Source organism: Nymphaea colorata, chromosome 12 (assembly GCF_008831285.2).
Source record: "Nymphaea colorata isolate Beijing-Zhang1983 chromosome 12, ASM883128v2, whole genome shotgun sequence".
Classification (NCBI taxonomy): Eukaryota; Viridiplantae; Streptophyta; class Magnoliopsida; order Nymphaeales; family Nymphaeaceae; genus Nymphaea; species Nymphaea colorata.
In genome coordinates this window covers 6,845,821-6,869,737 of record NC_045149.1, presented here as the reverse complement: position 1 = coordinate 6,869,737, position 23,917 = coordinate 6,845,821, and the positions used below count along the sequence as shown (strand labels likewise).

Below are 23,917 nucleotides of genomic sequence, written 5' to 3'. Positions count from 1 at the left end.
TAAACTTATCATTTACTTAACATATTATGCAAGTAACTCTCATCAATGATTCTAGATTGTCTATTATTTGACTAGATGGTTTTGCAACATAAAACATAGTAAATGAACCTAACCATATAAACCTACTTAAAATATTTAAAATAATAAAAAATGAATAAAATTGCAGAAACTGAATATAGATCTTATAAAATAAAATCTTACAATTTTAATTTTGTGTGGCATCTCATGTTAAAATACTTCATATCAAGTTAACGGTCGGGTTTTAGAGCCCTGTGGATGATCAGATGGACCACTGAACTAAGTGGGTCGGCTCTTTCAACATTCCCACATGGTTCAATGAGTGCGTCAGGACTCGGTCTAACGGGCTCGGCCCTGCCCGGGCTTCAAAATTTCATATTCGGGGGCTCGAGAAGGCCGTTCATGTTAGAGTTTCGACTTTCCATTCGGCCTTTGGCTATCAACTTTCAAGTTTCATTGTTTTGTTTCAATGTTCATTTTTCCTCATCGACTCATCGTTGACAGTGTGGTTGTAGGAGAGAAGCAACCAGCGAGCGAGACTGCCTCCTCCTCCTGTTCTCCCCATCGCCCATCGCTTGTCGCCGGTCTGGCCCATTGTCTACTGCCCGCCTTGCCATCACTGCCACCCAAAAGCCCAGCAAAGTCCTCGAGATCGATCTTCTGGAAGATGCAGGATGTCCTCGTCCATCTCGTCCTCCTGTCCTCATCGTCCTCTGCCCAGTTCAACTGGAAAACGTGTCCCCTCGAGCTCGGGCTGGGGTTCAGGGGGGTCGAAAGACGACACCACCGTCCCTCTTCACGCTCCCCTTGTCCTCGTCCTCCTCGTCTTGCTCCGCATGTTTCATCTGCAACCATAAGCCCTCCTGACTTAGGGTTAGGGTTTTGAGGACAGGAAGGCACATAGATGAAAGATGGTGAGAGATTTTAATGAGATAAGGAGACGAACGTTTTCTCTGCACTTTTGGATTTGGGTTTTTCCTTTTCCTCGTTTTACAGGGCCCCGTCCAAAAGCTCAGGTCAGCCCACTCGGCCGGTTAATAATCGGGCCGGGCCGGCCTTAGGCATAAACCGAAGCCCGAGGCACCATATCACATGGGCTCAGCCTAACTTGTTTATAAACAGGTCAGGCTTCGGGCTGGTCCGATACAGTGGACGGGCTTCTGCTTTGACATTTTTATCGGACCGGCCCAACCCGATGCCCAAAATGGAGCAAAAGTATGTATCATATGGAGACAAAGAATTGACCAGAAGTTTGTTTCTGCTCTCTCTCTTTTACCTGAGAACAAAAATAGGTAGTCTGTTTCCTATGAATACATTTTTTGAGAGAAAAACTATACTGGTAGTGGGGAGGCTCTGGCCGGCCTATGGAAAAAAACTGCCCCACACGACAAGGGAACCGGTGGCCGTCACCGTTTGAAGGAACTATTTTGCCCCGACAGAAACTGCTGTTCTCTTTAGGAAACAAAAGACAAAAAGGAGTCAAAACGTAACATGTCTCTTCTGAAAATCAGATGGCGACAGAGAGAGCTTTTCTGTACGCCATCTCAGAAGGTCAACCAGAAGGTTGCAGCATAAAAAACCAGTAGATTTCGATCGCCGGTCATTAGATTTTTTGGTAATGCAACGTTCTGTAGTCTACGCTTTCTCTTTTGTATTGAGATTTCCTGAGAATATTCTGCTGTTGAGTGTTGATGAGCACAAAAAATCGACGGAGTTGGCAAAGTGGGATCGTGCAGAATAGAAAAATAAACGAAGTTTCACTAAGGGAGGCGTTTGATGTGTAAATGTTTTCATCGGAAAAGCCTCGTCCTAAATTAAAAGAAAACTTTGGTAGGAATTCCTTTCCCATGATTGATAGGTCGAGTAGGTTGTTTGTCATTGGTTTCTCTCTCTCTCTCTCTCTCTCTCTCTCTCTCTTTTGATGTGTAAATGTTTTCATTGGAAAAGCCTCTTTGTAAATTAAAAGAAAACTTGATAGGAATTTCTTTCCCATGATTGGTAGCTCGAGTAGGTTGTTTGTCATTGGTTTCTCTCTCTCTCTCTCTCTCTCTCTCTCTATATATATATATATATATATATATATATATATATATATATATATATATATATATATATATAGTGGCGTGGACCGAGGGGGTTAGTGTGCATAGTTTTCAAAGAAAAGGCAGAAAGAGGAAAGTGCAGCACAACGGGTATTTATTGTTGCAAGACTTTAGCCTGCAAGCGTGCATAAATTTAAAAGCACAAAGCCAAGCAGCTTCGACTTTTCTTCTTCCTCATTTACTTTTTATAGCTTCGTACCCTGCTCTTTTCAATTGCCATACAGCACCAAGCAGCCCACTCTGAACGTCGCCTTCCTAAGAGTTCCACTGGGCATCTGAAGGTGCCGCCATTAATGGAGTTCTGCAACTCTGGAACGGGGCTGCCTCTGTTGATCGGCGTGGTATATATGCTGGGATCAGCGCATGTATGATCGGTTTCTGCAAGTTCTGTCCACTGCAGGAAAGGGCAGTGCTTCAATCCAGATCAAATGTTTAGGCATGAATGCTTTCCTTGTTTAAAGAAATGGAAAAATTTTCATTTAGCTAGAGAAATTCTTACGGTGACATCCCAATCTAACTCCAGCTTTGTATGCAATGGCATTTCAATTTTTCATTTGATAATATGGAAAGATTTTACTTTTCAAGGTGAGATGTTACCAAAAAAATTATTTGCTGCATATTTATTTGTGAACCAACTGATTATATTGGTCTAAGGGCTAAACTTTGTGCCCACAAATTCTCATTGTTGATAGCATTCATTTTATATACCCTTCAATAAATTCTTGCTATAAAACTTTAGTTTGTTCTAAAAAATTAAAAAATAAAAAAAATAAGATACTTGGTGTCCGGACTTTATGGAATCAAGGGGCCATATGGCGTGTTTGTGTAAAGTTGCTCTGGATCATACTCATAGAACAACTTTTTATTTCAGCAAATAAACACGTACAAGTAAAGAAAAATTATCGATGATCCATCTATATGCCTTCATTTTAATTAATTTTTATCCTGCTTCACATAGTGAAACAGAAAAAGTTTAGTGTAATTATACTAAAAAAAAAAGAAAAATCTTTCTCCTCTCCTCCATTGGTAGAACATAACAAGAATTGGCTGACAGAAAAGTAGGGAAGAAGATTAGCAGTTTTGACTAAATCACTTACTTTTGGATCTTCCTTCTTGGAGTTGTATTATACTAAAAGATGGACAGCGTCTTAGTGGATAAATAATATAAAAATGACCATACTGATGCTGAAGTCGTGCAGCTGCTTGATCGATTTCTTTATGATTTAATTTACAAATAAGAGAAAGATAGAGAGAGTGAGAAAGAGAAAGCACGTGTAGTAAGGGAAACTAGGGTCACCAAACAAATGGATTTGTGAACATCAACAAAGAAAAAGCATACACAAATGAATATTGTCCACAAAGTTATCCGTTGTTGTATACTTATAAAAATACCAGCACCAATAGGGATGGTATGGTATATTTTAAAGAAATAAAGAAACGCACAAGTAAGGTTGGGCATCGGGCCAGGCCACCGGCGGATACTGCTCGAGTCGGGCCTAGCCCCATAAAAAAGGCAGGTTGGGCCTTATAAGCTCAGGTGGACTAGATAATTTTTTATTACAATTAATTATATTTATATATTATTTTATGTTAAAAATATATTTTCTTAATTTAATCAGGCTGGGCCCAGGCCGGGCTCGGGTTTTAATGGTTCGCTTGGGCTTGAGCTCGGATTTCGAGTATCGGGCTGGCCCGATGCCCAGGCTTGCACACAAATATGTGATCTAATGGGGGTGATGGCATATGTGATATAAAACGCAATGTCTTTTCAATTAGGTTTACTTACTCACATTTTCTTTTTTTTTTTAGAACCCTTTTCACTAAGGATCTAGAACCTTCTTTTATTTCTAAGACCTCTTTCACTAAGGATCTAGAAGCCAACCCTTCTCCCTCCCCTTCTTTCCCTTGCCCTCGGGGTCATGGACTCTCTTGACTTTTTATGTTTGGTTGACACCTATTAGAATCTAACATGAGGCCGTCCTTCTATTAGGTGAGATTGTGAAGGCTTTCTCTTTTCTTTCTTTCCTTTGCTTCTAGGGTCTACGACTCCATTGATGTGCACATACGGTTGATCCGTGGTAGAATTGAAGTAGGAAGTTTTTTTTCCTACAAATTGCTAGTTTGACAAGCTATGCCAAACCTCCTAGTGACTGTCTAAACCTCGGAAGCAGTATTAAAACCATTTAAGTGTACCAACATGAATATTTGAGTTGCTTGATCCCTTGAGGAGGTTAGTGAAATTGATGGGGCAAGGCAGGCGACCAGTCACCATTTCAAAAAAACTGTGGTAGTATTAGCTCCCTATGCTATAAAGGAGGAGGATGGTACCGATATATAAGTTGAAGCATAGTGATGGCTTCACCTTGAGACATCAAAAGAAGTCCTGAATAAGGCTGGGCACCGGGCCAGCCTGGGCCGCAGGCTGGTACCTGGCCCGAGCCTAGAAAAAAGGCCACTGGGCGGGCCCGATAATTTGTTTTCGATATTTATTTTATTAATGTATATAATATTTTATTATAATTAATTACATTTGTATATTATTTTATATATATGTATTTTTAATTTAATCGGGCCGAGCCCGTTGGGTTCAGGCTCAGATTTTAATGGTCGGGCCAGGCCCCGACCAGCCCGATGCCCAAGCTTAGTCCTGAACTCTGTTATGATGGGGAAAGGGGGAGGCTTCAGCCTTCATTGGGCAGTGGGCAGTGACATTAGCCTCTCACATACCCGAATAATTTATTTGCTTCGGCTTAGGTTATGGAATATGAAACCCTGACTATATGTCTAGTTATTAAATGCCCTTTTTATTTATAAAAACTCACATCAGTTATTTCTATAAAAGATACCCAAAAACTTATTTTGGGTGTCTAGAAGAACACCCATCTTCTTCACCAAGTTAATTGAACCAGAAAAAGAAATTGAAGTCTCTATCAGCTTGCCTTTGAAGTTCTAGATACAGGCTTCTGGATTTGGTGACAGGACTGACTGTTCTCTATGACCTTATGTGCCATTTTATGTCTTCTTGAAAAAAATGGTTAAAAGTTAAAGCATAAAACACCACTTTTGCCAACTGTTGCGAACGTGAGAGTGCAAAATTTCCAAAGTTGTAAAGAGAAGAACAGTAAATTATGAGAAAACCAAAAACAGAATCTCTTAAAAATGTTAACTTTTCATACGAAAAGCTTTCACATGGCAATTTGGATTCCCCTTCTTTTCCCTTTCCGGTGCCGGGAAATCTTTCCTATGGAAAACCAACTTATTTTTACGAAGGTTCTCTTTTCAAAGCGGGAGTGATTGAGTTCCAGAAAGCGTTCACCTGCTTCACTAATAACCAACCAACCGAGGAAGACTGTATCCACTGTTCGAAGTCATCGGCAAATAAAGTTGTCAGTCAAAGTCTAAATGGGCAGATCTAGAGTTACGCTTCATCCCGTGCAGCTTTAATTCGTTGGAAATTAATGACCACTTGATCCATCTAATTTACGCATTTAACTTCACTATCTTACCTTTGGTTTAACAATCTAAACGACCAATTAAATCACATCAAAGATTTCCACCACATATGGAGACGATAGATTCCAGATGGGAGAAGTGAATAGAATTTGAAAATTAACTACCAACTTGGTCCGCAAGAAGCATCTTTAAAAAAAATATCAGATGAACTTCGTAAAACATAAAAAAACTAAGGTGAACACATTTAAATATTCCGAGATGGAATATATGTGATGGATCACATGAAAATTTTTTCCTCGATGTTTGAGTTCAGATTTGAGAGCTCTCTCTCACGGTGTTCGCGTTAAGAGTAAGGGTATTTTGGTCATTGAAATAGTCAAAAATCGTCTCCTCCTAATAAGTAGCGTCGACCAGCTTTAGTTAAGGAGTGGCTTTCCCGTAATAATATAAAGGACCAAGGGTATTTTCGTATCGAGGAGAAGGCCCCTCTTTTTTTAGCCCCTCTGCGGCTCGGCTCTCCTTCTGTCCGTCCTTGAATTGCCCGTCCATCAGCAGACGTCGCAGAGAGCGAGAGAGAGAGAGGAATGAGGTGCAGGTTCCACCCGTTCGAGCCGGGCAGAGTGGGCGTGTGCGCGGCGTGCTTGAGGGAGCGGCTGGAGGCGGTGGTGGCGGAGAGGGAGCGGCTCGGAACGCCCTCGTCGGCGGAGCGCTGCTCCTCCGCCACAGACACTTCGTGCTCGGAGCAGCTCCCCTTCTCCTTCCCGAGATCCGTTTCTCCCTACGTCTCCCGCCGCGACCGGGAAAGCCTCTTCTTCAGCACCCCGCAGCTCAACGCCTCCAGGACGACGAGCAAGAAGAAGCGTTCCAAGTACCGGAACCCCGATCCCGCCCTCAAGAAGGAGAAGCGCTTCTCCTTCCTCTCCGCGATCTTCGGCGGCCGGCCGGAGCGCGAGAAGCCGAGAGACGATCCCCCCAGGGTCTCCTCCTCGTGGCTTTCCTTGATCCTGCCCGTCCGGCACAAGAAATCGCGCCTCTTCCCCGCCGGAGGTGGCCGCACTGCATGCCGGCGGAGGGATTGCGGGATGTCTCCGGTGGCGAGGGAGGGAGACGGCGACGAATCGGGCGACGACGCCGGCTACTTCAGCGACTCCGCTGGCGTGCGGCGGACGCCAGAGGCGATCACGACGGCGGTGACCACGACGTTTCCAGGAGCGAGACGGCGTATTCTGCAGCACAATCCCTCGGGCTTCGCCTTCTGCCTCAGCCCGTTGATGCGGCCGTGCCCGAAGGGCCGCCACCAGGAGTCCGCCGGCCGTGACCGTGCACCGTACTCCCCCGAAATTAGGGTTTCCCTTCAAGGCAAGTACCTCTCCTGCAATCGATCCAGGAAGCTCTCAGATTTCGGAAAATTCCCCTAATCCCTCTGTTCTCCTCCTCCTTGATTTCTCATTTTTTTTTTCCACGAAAAATCCCTCCGTGGATTTTCTTCTCACGGTGTATGTACAAAAGATTGACAAAAAAGTTTCGGAGAAAAAGAACACCCATTCACGCCGATGAATCCGGATGAATACTCGTGCGCCTCTCTGTCTTCAGATGACCACGGTGCCCCTGTTTTTTGATGGCATGGACGACTTAGTGTAGTGGCCGTGGCTGGGCGGTTTGGTCGGAACCAAGTGAAGGAGGTCTCCTAGCCCGGTCCACCCAACTCGCCCCGGGTCCGCTCATTGCCGAGGGAAAACAGCGTCAAAGCTGGGGATGGCTCGACGCCTGAACTCAGTCAAATGGACCCAGGCCAGGGCGGATACGGCTATCTGGGTCGAGGGATACAAAAGTAAATTGTCTTCCTGTTGCTCGGACGGGACGAGGACAAGCCTGGGGCTGGATTTAGTGGATCCACCGAGACTGCACGAGCAATTTAATGGGTTAAAGCTTTCGTCCTTCGGGGATCGCCGGCTCGTTTGATTTGACGAAATTGGCCTTTGACTTCGGTGGCGTGACGGAAGTGATGGTGTGAAGGTGGTATCTTCGTCACTTTTCCACGAAAGCTCTGGCGTCGGCTTGTTCTTCTCTGCCCCCCACTGACCGTCACCCTCGGAAGTCAAAGGGCAGAAAAAGCACGGGAACGAGCTGGAGCGAAGGCTATTTCCGTCCTTGATGTTCTTTTTCCTGAACGTTGTTCGTCACGGGCTTTGACGCGCTTGTCCTGAGTGGGGTTTGAGAAACGAGTCGGAGCTCCCGAGGCGTCGTATCGGTTTGAAAATCGATCTTAAATCTGCTGCGAAATTTGTGGGAAAAACTATACGGGATGCAGCTGAAACCATCGCTTTCTTCTAAGATGTAATCTTGGCGGATGGTTATAGTCGAGGCCACGTAGATGGCAGCGCAAGAAAGTGAAATTCAGAGTGTTGCATCGACCTGTACTTGTTAGGAGCCGTTTGATTCTCTGGTTCTAGCGAATTGTGAATTTGAGAATCTCAAATCTAAGGTCACCATTATGCAAAAAAGAGTTTGAGTTGAGATATACGGATTTTTTAAGATACTAAGTTTATAAATGTATGGTATAATTTTTGCCTCCTTCAACGATAGACTTTCATACTCGTTTTAGAAATTAAGAGGGGGAGGGTGACGCTATTGATGCGCAAAGTTGAAGATTTTCCGCATTTGACTCGTTCCGTTGGAAGCAAAATCAGGTGGCGAATGTTCTCATTTGAATTGGTAGGGTATTGTGATCGGCAGAAACAACGAAAGGTCGTTAAGGGGACAGAGGTTAATGACGTTTGGCGACAATCCGAACAAGTAAATTCCGGCTTGTTTCCAACAGCAAGATCAGAAGTTAACAAAAAGTTTTTTTTTTTTAAAAAAGTATTTGCTACTAAATATGTGGTAGAGCAGAGCCATAGTTTTAGGAAAGATTAAACAGATCAAATTCACAAATTACCAACAGAAAAAAAAAATAATTAGATTCAGTTGAATGCAATAACTGTGCTTGAGGGGATGATAATGAAGCGTGTAAGCACAACAAAGTCATAAAGCATCCATTATAAAAAATTTATTAGGGAATCGGCCTTGCGTGCTTCCTTTTATGTTTAGTATGCTTTCATCAATACATTGGCAACTCAAATTAAGATAATTAACATTGAATGATATAAAGAAATAAAATGAATGACAACCTAATTTCTACTTTCGCAATAAAGACCAATAAGTCTCTCTCTCTCTCTCTCTCTCTCTCATATTTGCATGTGATTTTGGAGCTGACCGTTTAGACTATGTAATTTGAAATTATGCCACTAATCTGTAATTAATTAATTATAAGTAAATGTCTCCACATTAAGAAGCAAGTTGGCATTTGTCTATTCTGCAGCATGAATCTCATGCGTTCTCGATGATCTTTTCATCATCTTTTTTCTAATGACAAGGCCACATAAAGCTCAAGCCTTTAATTTAGACTGGAACAGTTGTCACGCTTCTTTCTTAATCCAAATGCAAAAATGCACTTCTATCATAAAAGAGTTCTAAAAACCCTCATCTCCTCGCCTCCAATCCATTTTTCCTCCTTCACGGTCTTAGGTAATTTCGGTGTCATAGCCGTAATCTCGATGCATCATTCAACTTAGGTACCAAACCCACCACTTTAAGACTGCAGACATATAATACCCATAAAAATCAAATTACAAACTTGTCTTTTCACGACGAGTTTTTAACCTGAGCCAACTATTTTTTGTTGAAATATATTTGAAAAACTTTTTTTTTTATTATCAAGTTTGTAACAATCACATGAACTGTTGATCTTTTGTATGTTTTAAATCCATATTCAAAAACAAAATACTTGCAAATTTTGACATAGTTTATCTTCTTTAAATTATACTATAGTATTCGCAAGATTAGATTAAGTATAAAGGCATACATAACCATGTAAAAGCTATGTGGATTTAATAACAGTCTGAGCCAGAAAGTTTTCGAGGCCTCTGAGTGCATGTTTAAACGCTGTTTTTCACCTATTACATAGCCTTGTAGACATGTTTCAATCATTAAAAGAGAAAATATGTCGAATCGAGTAATTTTCACACACGTCGACTTATTCTTAATTAGAAAAAAAAAAGATCAGCGGTAGCTCGTGAGCCAACCAACTCTTGATTCTGAAAAATGAAGATTTTTTAGATAGAATTTATTCAAAACAAAAAAATCAATTAACTTTTATATGTGACATGACACATTGTTAACCATTAATTAACACTTGCAATTAATGGACATAGGCTTTATAATTACTTAATTAATACGATTACACATGTCTGTGCGGGCACGAATGCGTGTGATCACTAGAGCCAAGTCTCCTTCTTGTGACCTAGATTGCGCATCGGATGTGATAGCAGTAAAGTGGTGCTTCCAAACGTCACCATTAATTATATTAGGTGCACCGAACCTGATACAAGTGCCGTAAGTTTCAACAGTTGCAGCTGGTTGTCACTACTATGTACTATGCATTGACTCAAGGGGGCGGAGTAAGAAAATTGTTGCTAATAGGTACTTATCTATAAAAATTTAAAATTTTTAAAGGGTATTAATATATAAATAAGAAAAATTATTCAGAAATATCAATATAAAAATAAATTTGACTCCATGTAAGCAATTACCCACATGTAGCCCACACCTGCCTCCATCCCTGCATTGACTGACTCTCTCTCTCTCACACATATATTGCACTCTTCTATGCCATGGGCATGTGCAGGATTTGCCTGTTGAATAGTGCTAAAGCATTCATATAGCTGAATCAATGTTGTCTTCAATGACAGAAGACTGAACCGGACATGCCCATTGATAGGACTGCACATGAGCCGAGTCGAGCTCCACAAAACAGGCTAAAGCTCTACTCGACAATATCTTGATTCATTTAACTTGTTTTTGTTAAGCATGCATTGTTATTAACTCATTTAACTCATTAGTTGCTACTCGTTTAACTATTCTCCCCATATTTTTCAGCATTCATTACATAGTCGAGCTGAATCGAGTATTTACAATTCAAACTTGACTTGTTTAACGTTCCGAGCACACAATTTAACTTGAGCGAGCTCGACTCATTGTGCAGCCATCCATTGACATGCCAACAACTGATGGTTAAATTTAGGCCGAAACTTAGGGATCTGGTTAGGAAGATTAGTTCAAACATATAATCACTTGATCTGAAATTTATGATCTGCAAATGTCTAGTGGTGACCGATCGGAACCGATGTATGTCATTCTACAATCCTATCTGACAACTAAAAAGTCGCAATAAAACGAAGACAGTGCAGGTAGCAGTAGGTTTAATTCAAGACTATTATTATCCATGGAAACTTTTGCTGTGGAACTACTCCTATAATACCAGATGCTATCATCTACCCTTATTAAAGAAAAATACTTCTGTGCACAGGTACTGACTGTCTGTCAACTCTGCCCAAAACTTACTGTTGCTCGATCTGATGGATCCTAACCGCTCCGCAGCATGTCTTGCTTCAGATGCTGAATTTTTAGTACACACTAAAGGTTTTCAGATAGCAATCATTTGTTCATGAAGAAAATGGAGAGGAAATGTCAATTTGATTAGTGTAACAAATGAGAATCTGATATGGCATAAGCCAGTTATTCGAGTCATGACGATGATGAACAAGTCTAAGATATTATCACTCAAAGATGCAATAATATTGCCGTTGATAATGATGACATAGATGGTTGCAGCACGAAACAATTTAGGGCAGCCATGCTCCTTTTCTAGGTAAGGGAGACACCACCGTGGCCCTAGTTGGAGATCCGCAAAGCAATTATTTAATAGTGTCCCCAGTGGCGTTGATTTCTTCAAAGAGACTCAATGAATAAACCTGTGGACTTGAGTTTTCTTGATGGTAAGATTCTTTTTCGTTTTCTGTAACGAACCTTTATTTGTGGCACTAAATTTTTATGCTTTGGCCTGATGCAAGATGCATGCTCCTTAACGGTCTGGTTGGTTGCATTATTTTTTCTTATGGTGCATTATTCCTTAACAATTTTCTAGGCCTTTTAGCGGGACTTTCATTTATCTAGACACTTAATTTTAAAGAGATTAGATGGTTGGTTAAATAGAATTGAGTATGGGGCCAACCCTGTCCACCTGATTCGAAGTTGGGCTTAGGCCGGCTGTTGCTTGTACTTGGGGCCAGCCATCAAGATCTAGGTTTGGCTGGACCCAATATTAAAAAAAAAAAAAAAAATAGTCATATTTAATATATAAATATGGTACTTATAACAAAGAACAAATAATATAATAAATATAATTTTCTATTATATATGCTATCGGGCCAAGTCGGCCAGCTTAATTTCATGGCCCAATCCTGGCTCAACCGGGGACAAGCACCGGGCCGACGCCTTGTTCTAATATTAAACTGCAAATATATAAGTTGAGTTGTTTTTCCAAAAGTCTAAAGAGCACTCAAAGGAGACGAGAGGTTTGGATTAAAGAAACTCACATATTTCCCTCTTAACTTCTACATTTACAATTCAATTTCTGCCGTCTAATTTTCTTGGAGTCAATCACCCATATGATTATCATCAAAGTAAAGTATATGAAGGTCTAACAGCTACTTGTTTTCTTTTATATATATATATATATATATATATATAACGAAATTGGATTTCTTTCCCTCCCTACCTAATAAGATCCACCAACATAAAGATAGAGAGGGTGGTTGAAAAAAAAAAAGGAAAAAACAAACAGTTGAGAAGGGAAAAAAAAAGAAAAGATTTTCCTTATATACTAGAGGCCTAGAGGTTTCTCCTAATGTAAGTAAGAATAACTTAATGAGCGCCAATATTAAGCAGTGCATTTTCCAATAAGCAACGGAAACCCCGAGCAATTTTTACCAACCGAAAGACTGGCCAACGTACTCCATCCCCCTCATTTTAGACCATGCGCAGTAGGGTCCAAGCAGACCATTGGTCACGTTTCTACCTTTGCGGATGCCTGCTTCTTGGAATGTGCAACCTAGTTGCCAATAACAGCATAACTAGGAAAAGTTGGGGGTAGGACTCGATCAATTGGCTTGGTGAGGTCTACACCTTAGGGCTCATTAAAGAGTAGAGCCCAGTCAAGACAAGCTGGTCCACGCGTGCTTAACCCCTAGCAAAGTCGATCCATAAAAGCTAGCTCTGGAGCATAAATGCTAAGTGTTCCTTTAGCATAAATACTTCAACCACAAGATTGGACCATACCTCATGCTGGTAGGTTTCCTTGACTGACCTGATGAAAGGTAAGACCAGATCTTGGCATGGACATGTTCGCCGCGTTCCCGGTCAAACCTCTGATAGGTTTTATACTGATTTCTTGAAAGACCAGCATTTCCGTGTCTGTCATATACTGATACACATTAAATCCAACTTAACCAAGCTCAAAATTCCAGGAATATGGGTGTTGAGTGAATATACAAGTAAATTTGGAATCAATAAGGTTTTGATGCAAGTATTCTCCAAATATCATGACTGGTTTTAACTACAAAGCAAACTAATGGATAGAAGAAACTCAACTCTACAACCAGCCTTCATCCAGCATGTAGTATCAATGTCAACGGCCTTCAAAGTTGCCAACCTTGAGCTTCTTTCTCACACATTAACAAACAAAATGTGACAACCCGGTAACGGGTTGGTCCAAATGGAAGACCTGACAAGAGGCCAAGGATGATGCTGCGGTTTAACAAGAACAGCCCCCTCCTTGCTGCTGTGCTTGTGATGGATTTGAAGAAGTAGCCTTCAGGTTTACGTCAACCATGTCTTCTTGCTTTGTTGAAGAGAGAGTCTCCATGCCTGGAAGTGCAGCTGCGATTTTCCGGAAAAGGGCCTGCATTAGGAGTTCACCGGTTCTTAGACTTAAATGCAGGAAATAGAATTGCATGCATGAAATGAAAACCTAAACTGGTAGGTACGCAGGGTTATTTTACTCGGGTCAGTCCGACAAACACAGATCAGAATGTCCTGGATCTGACCCAGTTGACCCCTGAAAGTCAAGACGGACAAGCACATGCGACTTTATGCTACAAATCAAGTTTTTCAGTGACTAACGTGGATTTGAAATGGGAGAGGACGAAGTAGCATGAATGCTTTTCAGCGTGAACTTCAACTGGAGGAGGACCACAAGAAAGGAGTCAGACCTTAATGTTGAATCCAGCTTTAGCACTTGTTTCGATGAACATGACCCCAAGTTCACGGGCTTTGGCCTCTCCCTCCTCTATAGAAACTTGCCTGATGATAGAAGAAGCATGAGCTGTTAAAACTTAAAACAAATGTTGCAAAAAGTCTGTCATAAGTTGTATCGATCCGGCCAGTAGATATACTATATCGTAAAGTCTCGTACACGTATCATAAAATTATTTTTCATTCAAACAAATCAGAAAAAATAGAGAAAAAATCAGAGAAAAAAAGTGCAATACATAATGATATAGGTATGAAGTTACTTAACAAACATTAACAAGTCATAATACCATATAGTAACACAGCATGATCTAAGACATCAAGAAAATAACATGATCTACAAAATAACTCATAAGTCATAAGATCCATAACACATAGGAAAACAAGTTTTACAAACATTATAAATCACATCACAAGACAAAACTGTTCAATTTTAATGCAAATAACAAATGAAAACAGCTTCATCTCATAATCTTTATCATCTCCATTCGCATTTTCATCTTTCACACAAGATATAAACTTTCTTTCTTTAAACAAGAATAGGTCACTCATGCATAAATCTGCCCTCAAATCGATAATTTCATGGTGAAACCGGCTATTCCTTTTCAAAGTTGCCACAACCTCCCTCTCCTTTCAACTCTTAGATATGTTCAGAAATGGAGGAAGGCGAGTTTTAAAAATTATTTTAAAAAAAGGGGGTTCTAAAAACCTATTTCCCAAGATAAACCTGTATCGTATGAAGGAATCACACGATATGTGTGATACACCACCTGTTTGCGTATTATATTGCAAATTCAAAAAGCAACAGTATGTATCGTATGATATGGCCCTGTATCGTGCGATACATATAACACTGATTAAAACACCTCTATTCTTGCACTACTAATTTGAGCTTACGACAGCAACTCAATCTAGCAAATCTCCATCCAGCTCAAGTATAGCCTACTGTCTTTCTGTGGCCAACAAAAACTGCCTTTATCAGACACACCTTCTAGCTTTCTACTAGTCACTATCACGTTCTCAGTAATTTCTCTGGAATGTTATTCCTTATTTTTTTAAGATGTGCTTTTTCCAAGAAAATCTGAAAGAGTTCAAAAAATAAACACACAAAAAATAATAAGAAATTATGAGATTTGTAGTGTTTTTCCAATATAAATATTCATAGCAGCTTTTAAAATTATAAAAAGAGAAAAGAAAGGTAAATGAACAACTAATGCATAAAAAAACATTTTTCCAGAAATATCTTCTTGCAATATCCACAGAAAGACATGTTTTGAAAATATGACGAGACCTCCCATCATTATCAACTGGAGCTAATTTGCCACTAAAATTTTAATCTTTTGACATTGGGAATTATGCTTTTAACCAGACCATCTTTGACTGATATTGGTGATTATGTTTTTAAGTAGACCATCTTTTAGTCATCAAACCTCAGATACCCACCTAATCAGCAGTTCTCCCTGTCATTCAATCTTTAGCATGCCAGGTGTAATGAACTCTCAAATGCCTTCAACTTGAAAATCTTAAGCTGATAACAAGCAACCTGTGCATTGTTGGCCTATAATAAACTTACTTTTACATTTAAATGGCATATGCTTTTACAACACAGACAGACACATAAGATTGATCAGTCACAAAAAGATTCATTTAGTTGTCCTGCTTGTTTAAAAATGATACTCCATTAGCTGGCTTTACTTTATCCAAACATGTCAAATTTTAGTAATAGGAAATTATGAGTTTCTAGTGTTTTTCCAACTGCAAATATCCAACAGAAGCTTCTAACATTATAAAAGAAAAAAAAAATGGTAAATGTACAACTAATGCATAACCAATAGATTTTTTTTCCAGAAAAGGAACACACTGATCTTGTTGCAGTGTTAACTTCTTGGTGATGTTTTGACAATAACATGAGATCTTCCAATAGCATCATCTGGAGCTATTAGGCCATTAAAATTCTGATATTTTGAACAAATCTCCGATATTAGTGATTATGCTGCTCACTAGACCATGTTTTAGTCATCAACCCTCACAGACACCTGCCTAATCAGCTTTTCTCCCAGTCATTCAATCTTGTAGCATGACAGGTGTACAAACTTCTGAACACCTTCAGCTTTAAAATCTTAAGCTGCTAACAAGCAAGGTTGTGGGTCCTTCTTGGTCCATAAGTTCACCTATTTTTAGATTAAATATTCTTCTACCACAAACTTGTTACTTGACAGACAGACACATAAGATTGGTTAATGGTCAGTTCCATCAAAAGATTCACTTAGTTGTCCTGCTTGCACAAAAATGATACTCTATTAGCTGGCTTCACTTTGTACAGTCAAGACAAATTTCAGTAATGGCATACCCCATAGAATACACCACTTTGTTATGTAAGAAGGTTATGTATAAAAGTACTGTTGAGTACATGGCATTGAAACGTTAATATTTTTAATCGTTCAACTTAGATAATTATATCATAGCACTTTTATTTGCACAGGAAAAAGCATATAGACAAGATTATATTTGCTAGTAAAGGAAATCAAAAGGCAACTGTGCACAAGCCTTTGCACATGGCATTGTGATTTTATAATCATAAACCTTTCACCATAGTGATAAAACCAAGGATATACATGCAACTGCATGTGCTTGGAAATGTAACCTCAAAAATTAAGTTATTGACATACAATGCATAACAAGTGCTTGTGGCAGCATTTATCTTCTACTGCAGTACCACCTATGCAACAGCATGTAAAATAGTGCCATCTAGTCCTGTACATATCCACTCAAACCAGGAAGCAACACCAAATATACACCCAAATGCCATCACAGAAAAAGGCCGCCTATGGATCTGCTTTTTCTGTAATCTAGCATATCAAATTCCACTGAAACATATCAAGTTTTCAGTATTTTCATACTGCTCAAGAGGTGGAGCCAGTGGTCCAGGGCATCCAAATTCCCATGTAATCTTTTTGCAAGAAATCATTTTGCCCCCTCACCTTGAAATTTAGAGAAAACAATTGTGGGTTCCCTGGAACAAGTTTTCTGGTTCCATCCTTGCTTACATGTTCATATCTCTTGATTTTTTCCCACACAACAAAGTTATCATGCCGAGATTTTAGTAATCACTATAACTAAATCCACAAGGATAATAGAAGTGGATTTAAATGAATAGAAGATGAATGGGCCTGAACAAGTCGACAAGCCTCTCCATGTATTATTGGCTTCGAAAATTAGAGAGATCCTTGGTCATTTCAATAGGTAGATTATTATGATTCTGTGATTATGAGAACAAGCAAAAAGCCATTACCAAACCATGCGTACACATTTACACATATGCATGGTGAGAAGTAAGTAAAACATATGGTAAGAGACCACAAAACAGTTGTCTGTACTCTGTAGTGAAAGAGGCCAGTAACAACTGAAACGTGAGGGCAACTTCTATTTGGAAACACATGCATCAATGAGATAGTTAGCTTATACAAAGCAAAGACGCATTTGAAAACATACTTCAAAAAGTATTCACAAGCAAGCAATAAAAAGTATGCACAAGACAATAAATCTTGCACAGACATGTTCCCTAGCATCATACTTTACTTAGACATGCACTAAGACTTTGTAACAGAAAATACAGATTTCCTACCAAAAAAAAGGTTATTCATTGGACATCAGCACAATCAACAACATCAAATGTAGCAAGAGGAAAAAAAAACTTTTAAGGTGCTTGCTTTTGCAATATATTGGTTCAGTACTGAGGCCTCAAGAAACCATAGATGTGACCAAGGACAACTAAGGTACAATTGAGCACAGAACAAATGATAAAAACTTACATTACAACCATCATGAAATGGAAAATGAGCACAACATAACAAGGTGAAATAAAACCTTTTGATGGTGGGGTATTATGAATAGCACATAAGGTTACCTCTTGTCTACGAGATCTGTCTTGTTACCAACAAGAACGATGATAACATCACTGCCACGTTCAGTTCGTACTTCCTCAATCCACTTTGTAGTGTTCAGAAAGGATTGTCTACCTGCAAAGGAAAACAATGCAATATAAAGTAACATTCTGCAAATCTATTAACCATATATACAGCAGGAAAGCAAGTATGCCACTTGAATGTGATTTAGAAAATCAGAAGCACAGATTGACAGGATCTAGACCGAGATGAAAACAAACAGTTTTGCTTAAGAAGTGTCAACTTTGGACATAGAAACACATCTATTGGAAAACTAAGGCAAACATGTAGGCTTAGGATGAGAACAAATTTACATATAAATGATTGTGGCAATGCATCTGGGGTATGTATGTAGAGAACGTAAATAAAGAAAGATACATATTCATGGAAACAACTGTCACAGACAGCACTTTAGATTTCCGATGCAATCTCAAATCAAAACCTTCAGCAAATGATTTAAGCAATCGACCCATCATGGTGCACTGTCACCAATGCATTTCACAATCCAGGAGGATAAACAAGAAAATAGTTATTGAGGTTCACATACTTGCAACATCATATACAATCACGGCAACAGAGGAATCCCTGATGTAGCTTGGAATGAGACTCCTAAATCTCTCTTGTCCAGCTGTATCCCTGTTAATGAAAGCCAATTGTGTTACAACTTACAACCAGAAGGCAGATTAAGCCTAACCACTTAAAGGATGTGTTCCACTAAAAATTATATTAAGCTTTTATGAGTCCCTGAAAATGTCCAGAAGCTTCACAAAGGGCTCCCAATTTAGAAAGGCACATGCTTATGAGCTGGAGAAAACAATTTATACAGGAAAATGGACCAATAAATATGCCTGAAGTACATGTTAACAGGGTATATAGTCAGGCAGACCTTGTCTATTTTATAAAGTATAGACATGTATTTTTCAAAAAATGTGCATGAATTGACAAAGATAGTCTGCCACTTTGAAACTATCTGTTGAATTATGTAAATATTGTGCCAGCACGTTTTCTTGTTACTCCATGATACAAAAAGACAAGGTTTGCGTTTTTGAGTCTTTTGAGTCATGACAAATAGGAACTATACTATGAAACTTGAATCCTTGATGTTCTTCTGCCACAAAAAGGTAAAGACCTTTAGAATCTAGAGCATCACATAAATCAAAAAGAGAAGCCATCAGAAGCCCAAAATGAAGCCATAGCCTTTATGAAGTCCTCAGTATTCTACTTAATTGCATGTCTAAGAACACCTAGCCCAAGATCACCTCATTAATTTTGTGCTCTGGTGATATTTGATTACGTTGTAGAGCCCCAGTGCAGGAGGCTTTGAACTCAACCGGACCCTAACCCCCCATGCATAGTGCCTTTGTAAGAATGAAGACATTGATACCATTATCAATTACCATGTTGGATTCAAAAGGGAAAAGTGAGCCAATCCATGCAGATACTCTAAGGACCAAAGGCATCAATGCCGTCATACACTGAGACCTTGACTAGACTCAAAGAAACAAGACCAAACTTACACAAGGGTGCTACATGGTTGAAGCTACAGAGGTGTTCAGCCTACAAAGTTATGCTCAGAAGCAGTGTTGTACGTATCGTACGATACGGAGCTGTATCGAACGTAAAATACGATACGATACACCCCCGTATCGTACATTTACGACACGAGGACCGTATCGTACGATACGGTTACGATACGGCACGATACGGTAATTTTTATTAATTTTTTTTAGAATCTTTTATATTTTTTCTGATTATTTTTTAAAAAGAAAAAACGATACGGTTACAATACGTTACTATATTTTACGATACAACGTATCTTAAAGTTAGACCGATACGGCTTACGATACGCTCTTTACAACATTGCTCAGAAGCGTCAAGCCTACATAACTATGCTCGATACTCCTTTTCTACTTTCTACAGTATTTGAAGTTCTCCAACCAAACCTTAAAGTTTGCTTTTTTAAAAGTGACAAACACCAGTGGTCCCTAAATTATACAAAGAGTCAGGACCAGCACCAACCAACTTCTAAACCAAGTATCAGAAATTGAGTACCCTTTTGAGTACCCTTTAGGCAGTAAAACATGACACCCTGCAGATTGATAGTAAATGTCAAAATAAGGCAGACTTAAGTAACAAATAGGCACATTATGCATCTGAAAATGGAGCCAAACTTTTTTAAATCGAGTTTGGGAAATAAAGCAGGCTTCAAAGTTTTTACTTTTCAGTGATGCCAATAAGCTCATGGATGTTACTAAGTTAATGAACTGTCAACAACCTACAAGAATGACTCGATTGCATCTTGTTCACAAAAAAAAGGATTCATTTTCATTGGATTGAACACATGATAAAAGAGAATATCCTACCAGAGCTGCAATCGGACGGTTCGATCCTCAAGATACATCGTCTTCGACAAAAAATCAATGCCAATAGTAGCCTGCAACGAAATCAAACAACAACAAAAATTGGATCGAGAGAACAGGCAAAAGAAAATCAAAAGCAATTAAAGTTATTAAAACATACACGCATACAACTGGGCCATATGGTACTATTAAGAAATTTTTTTCAATAAATTTTCTCTATTAGATCAAGTAAATCGATTCCAAACTATCTAATATTAGCTGCCGATTTAGCGCACCGGTACGGCAACTCATTCTCTCATTTCAAAAAGATAAGAAAGGAACAATACAGAGGAGAGTTCATTTGTCTGTGACTTCTCCATTTAAATGAATTTGTTAAAGAACACTGACATGCTGAAAAGTGGCATCAGCATGCAGAAACAGCAGATGCAAACATGGGAAAACCCAATGAAGGGATCGAACACAAGGATCGAAAAGAAGTTACCATGTCCAGAACACCGGATTTCACATACATATATCGAAGTAGCACAAGCTCGTCAATTACGAAAAATACAATCAGAAATTTCCAATTTAATCGATCATCATATCATCCGAATCCAGCAAAGCAACATCAAATAAAATCAAACACACGAATGCACGAGTGATGAGGAAAATGCTTCGTGATCAAGATTTTTTTGAATTCCATCACGTAATTGAAGCAATTTCAGTTGAACAATGTAGATCCACGATCTCCTTTCATGAAATGCATGAAACGAAGAGCGAGTGAGAACAGAATCAACTAGCTGCGCATAAATGCTTAATCGAGCCGGATCGTGCAACATCACCACCGGATCGGACGCAGAAACCGAATTCGCATCAAAAATTAAAACAAACCATAGACAGACAGACAGACAGATAGGTAGATACATAGGTAGATAGATAGTTAGATAGATAGATATATGTAGAGAGAGAGAGAGAGAGAAAGAGAGAGAGAGAGACCTGGTAGGTGTTGTCGAACTTGTCGTACATGAAACGGGTGATGATGCTCGTCTTCCCGACGGATTGATCCCCCAAGAAAACTAGTTTGTACTTCGCCAGAGGAGAGACGGTCGCCATTTCCCCCTCAGAATCCCTAATTCCCCTCAGCAGGCAGAGAAAGATAGAGAGAGAGAGAGATCTGAGAACAAGTATGCCGGGAAGAAGGGGGAGCCCTCGACGCGCCTTCCGCCGGCAGAAAAGAGGAAGAAATCAAACTGAGAGAGAGAATTTGGATCGAAAATCTTGACTTTAACTCCGCAACCGAAATTGGCAAGCTGGAAAGCCCGCTCAAAAATGCCGAGTCTGCCATCTTAACAAAAGATCGGGTCAACGTTATTTGGATCTGGATCCGATCATATAGCCCAAAATCTCTTTTTCCCGGGGACATCTCGGCATGACGATATATTGCATGTTGGGTTAATTATCGGGACCATCTAAGGAGCCTCCGGGTGGCGTTAAAATTCTCCGTATCATTTTTGAATGCAACGGCTATTTTGAAAATTTACATATTTTATGTCATTTTCTGAATTACGATTTAAAAATCAATTGTGTTAATAGGCGCTATTTTGCCAATAAAAAGTTTTCGTTTTTTTTATTTTCAGGCTTTGTTTGAATTTTTAGTTAATTAGCCAATATTATCTCCAGGGGCGCCCATAGACTTCTGGTAGTCAAAGCTCTCAGGCGACTTCGAATGTAACGTTTTTTTCTTTTGTCAGGCTCTTTTGTACGTGTAAAGTCGAGCCGTTATATTTAAATATAAGAACATAATAAATATTTGGTGTTACCTGCATAATAATGACACTGATTTGAAGAGAAGAATCGTTTGTACAATTTCTTTTTCTAAATTCATGAGTTTATTCGTGATTTTTTTCCAATTAATGCAGGATTTAAAAATACAAATTCGCACCCAAAAAAAGAAAATATTGTGGTCGAAGGAAAAAGAGAATTTGGTAAATCAAATGCATAAAGGCTTGTTAATTATTTTATGAGACTGACTAATAGGGATATTAACAGATTTGGATTCAAATTCGATATATATTTTATCGTTTTTGCTTTTTCGACCATTTACATATTCAGATTTGAATTTATATTAGAATTTCAATGCAGAAAAATGTATACCATATTCCAATTTGAAATCTGAATTCACAATAGATGAATATATGAATCTAATATTTGAACAGAATTTACACTATGTTACAGGCTTTGAGGATAGGATATTTATTTAAAACTATATCTGATTTGAATCTGAATCCTATCAATATTAAACCTGAATCTAAATCCGATCTGATGTCATTTTTTGTATCTGAATCTGATCCCAATTCTTAATTGGATATCAAAATTTTTTCACATCTTATTTTTATACAATTTGATCAGATATAGGATCTAATTTAAATTTATTGACATCTCTAATCTATATTAGACAATTATTGACGTCCACATTGATTTTCATATCAACAGAAAAAATATGATAAAAATTCTAAAATAATAATTATTTTTTGTTTGAAAATGGAGCCAAATTTTCATGTTCCTCGTTATTGAATGGCGAGAAAGTGGCGCAGTACAATATCCCCAGCTGCATTTGATTTGTTTTGCCATTTATTTGATTATACGATCATGTCATAGAATCAACCTGGATAATGATGCTACCAGTCATGGTCTCATCATCTTTTAGAACAATTTTAGGATTTTTTTACAATTATTTATTATATAGTTTTCTTTTTTGAAAAAGATGAATCTAATAACTGTTTTTGTTTATTCACAATAAATGAGTCGATTTTTCAATGGATCGGATTCGGATCGGATACATCTTCAACCATATCTGTTTTTTCAGATATTCATATATTCGGATTCGGATTTAGATTCGAATTCGGATAAAGCAAAGTTATATCCGAATCCGAATCCGAAATCCGATTTTACAATCTGAATCCGATTTTTATATTTATATCCGAATCCGAATTTTGAACCGGATTTTGCTATTTTTCAAGTATTAGATAGAGAATATTTGTCTAAAACTGAATCCGATTCGAATCCGTATCCGAATCCGATCCGATATTCATGTATATCCGCATCCGAATCGAATCCGATCGGCTGTCATTTATTAAATCCGAATCCGATCCAATTTCTTAATCGGATATTAAATTTTTATCCATATCCGTTTTTTCGGATCGGATCGGTCAGATATCCGATTCAAATTAGATATATTGACATCCCTACCTGTAATTCAATTCAAAATCCGATTTTACCATAATCTTCAAGAATAACAATTTTCATTTTCCCCCAAAAACTACAATAAACGAAGAATTGACTCAAAGATCCGGTGATGTATGTCTCCTTCCATAATGTTGGCACGTTTGATGAGGCAGGGAAACTTGAATTACAAAAAAAAAGGTATGCAAATCTCGTAGAGGGTTATAGCTTTGGTACGTTGAGTTGTCCATAAGGCTTGGCTTTATCAACATGGTGCTTTGTGATTGAAGGAAAACTAGCAAAATTTTATTCTTAGACCTTGACTTAAGTATAAATATCTTGCTTAGAGCATACTTATTATAGTCATCACATACTTATTATAGTCATCATACTTTTAATATGTGTCACAATGACCTCAATTTGCGTAACTTCACATGTGCTATTACAATCAAATGGTTAAAAATTGTCGCCAAAAGGACCATAAATTGTCATTAAGCTACGATAAAACATTATCACACTATAAACTGTTGTCAATGTCAATGTAATAATTTTTTTTAGCTATAAGATTTTAAATTTTAACCATCTAACAATATCTGCCAGACATCTAACGATAATAAATATATATATATATATATATATATAATTTTTT

At 38.7% G+C, this 23,917-nt stretch overlaps 2 protein-coding genes across 2 annotated transcripts; one reads left to right on the top strand and one right to left on the bottom strand.

Annotated features, from left to right (window-relative positions):
* Positions 1-5,912: 5,912 nt before the first annotated feature.
* LOC116266213 (uncharacterized) lies at positions 5,913-7,141 on the top strand. The gene has a single exon (XM_031647334.2). The coding sequence runs from the start codon at positions 6,158-6,160 to the stop codon at positions 6,989-6,991; it is 834 nt and encodes a 277-aa protein (XP_031503194.1). The 5' UTR covers positions 5,913-6,157; the 3' UTR covers positions 6,992-7,141.
* Positions 7,142-13,001: 5,860 nt separating this feature from the next.
* Positions 13,002-21,341, bottom strand: LOC116266214 (ras-related protein RABH1b). The gene is made up of 6 exons (XM_031647335.2): positions 21,043-21,341; positions 20,071-20,141; positions 18,255-18,343; positions 17,671-17,782; positions 13,724-13,814; positions 13,002-13,413 (listed from the first exon to the last, which is right to left on the bottom strand). Exons 1-6 carry the CDS (start codon positions 21,157-21,159, stop codon positions 13,267-13,269), a joined length of 627 nt encoding a protein of 208 aa, XP_031503195.1. The 5' UTR covers positions 21,160-21,341; the 3' UTR covers positions 13,002-13,266.
* Between the last annotated feature and the right edge of the window lie 2,576 nt (positions 21,342-23,917).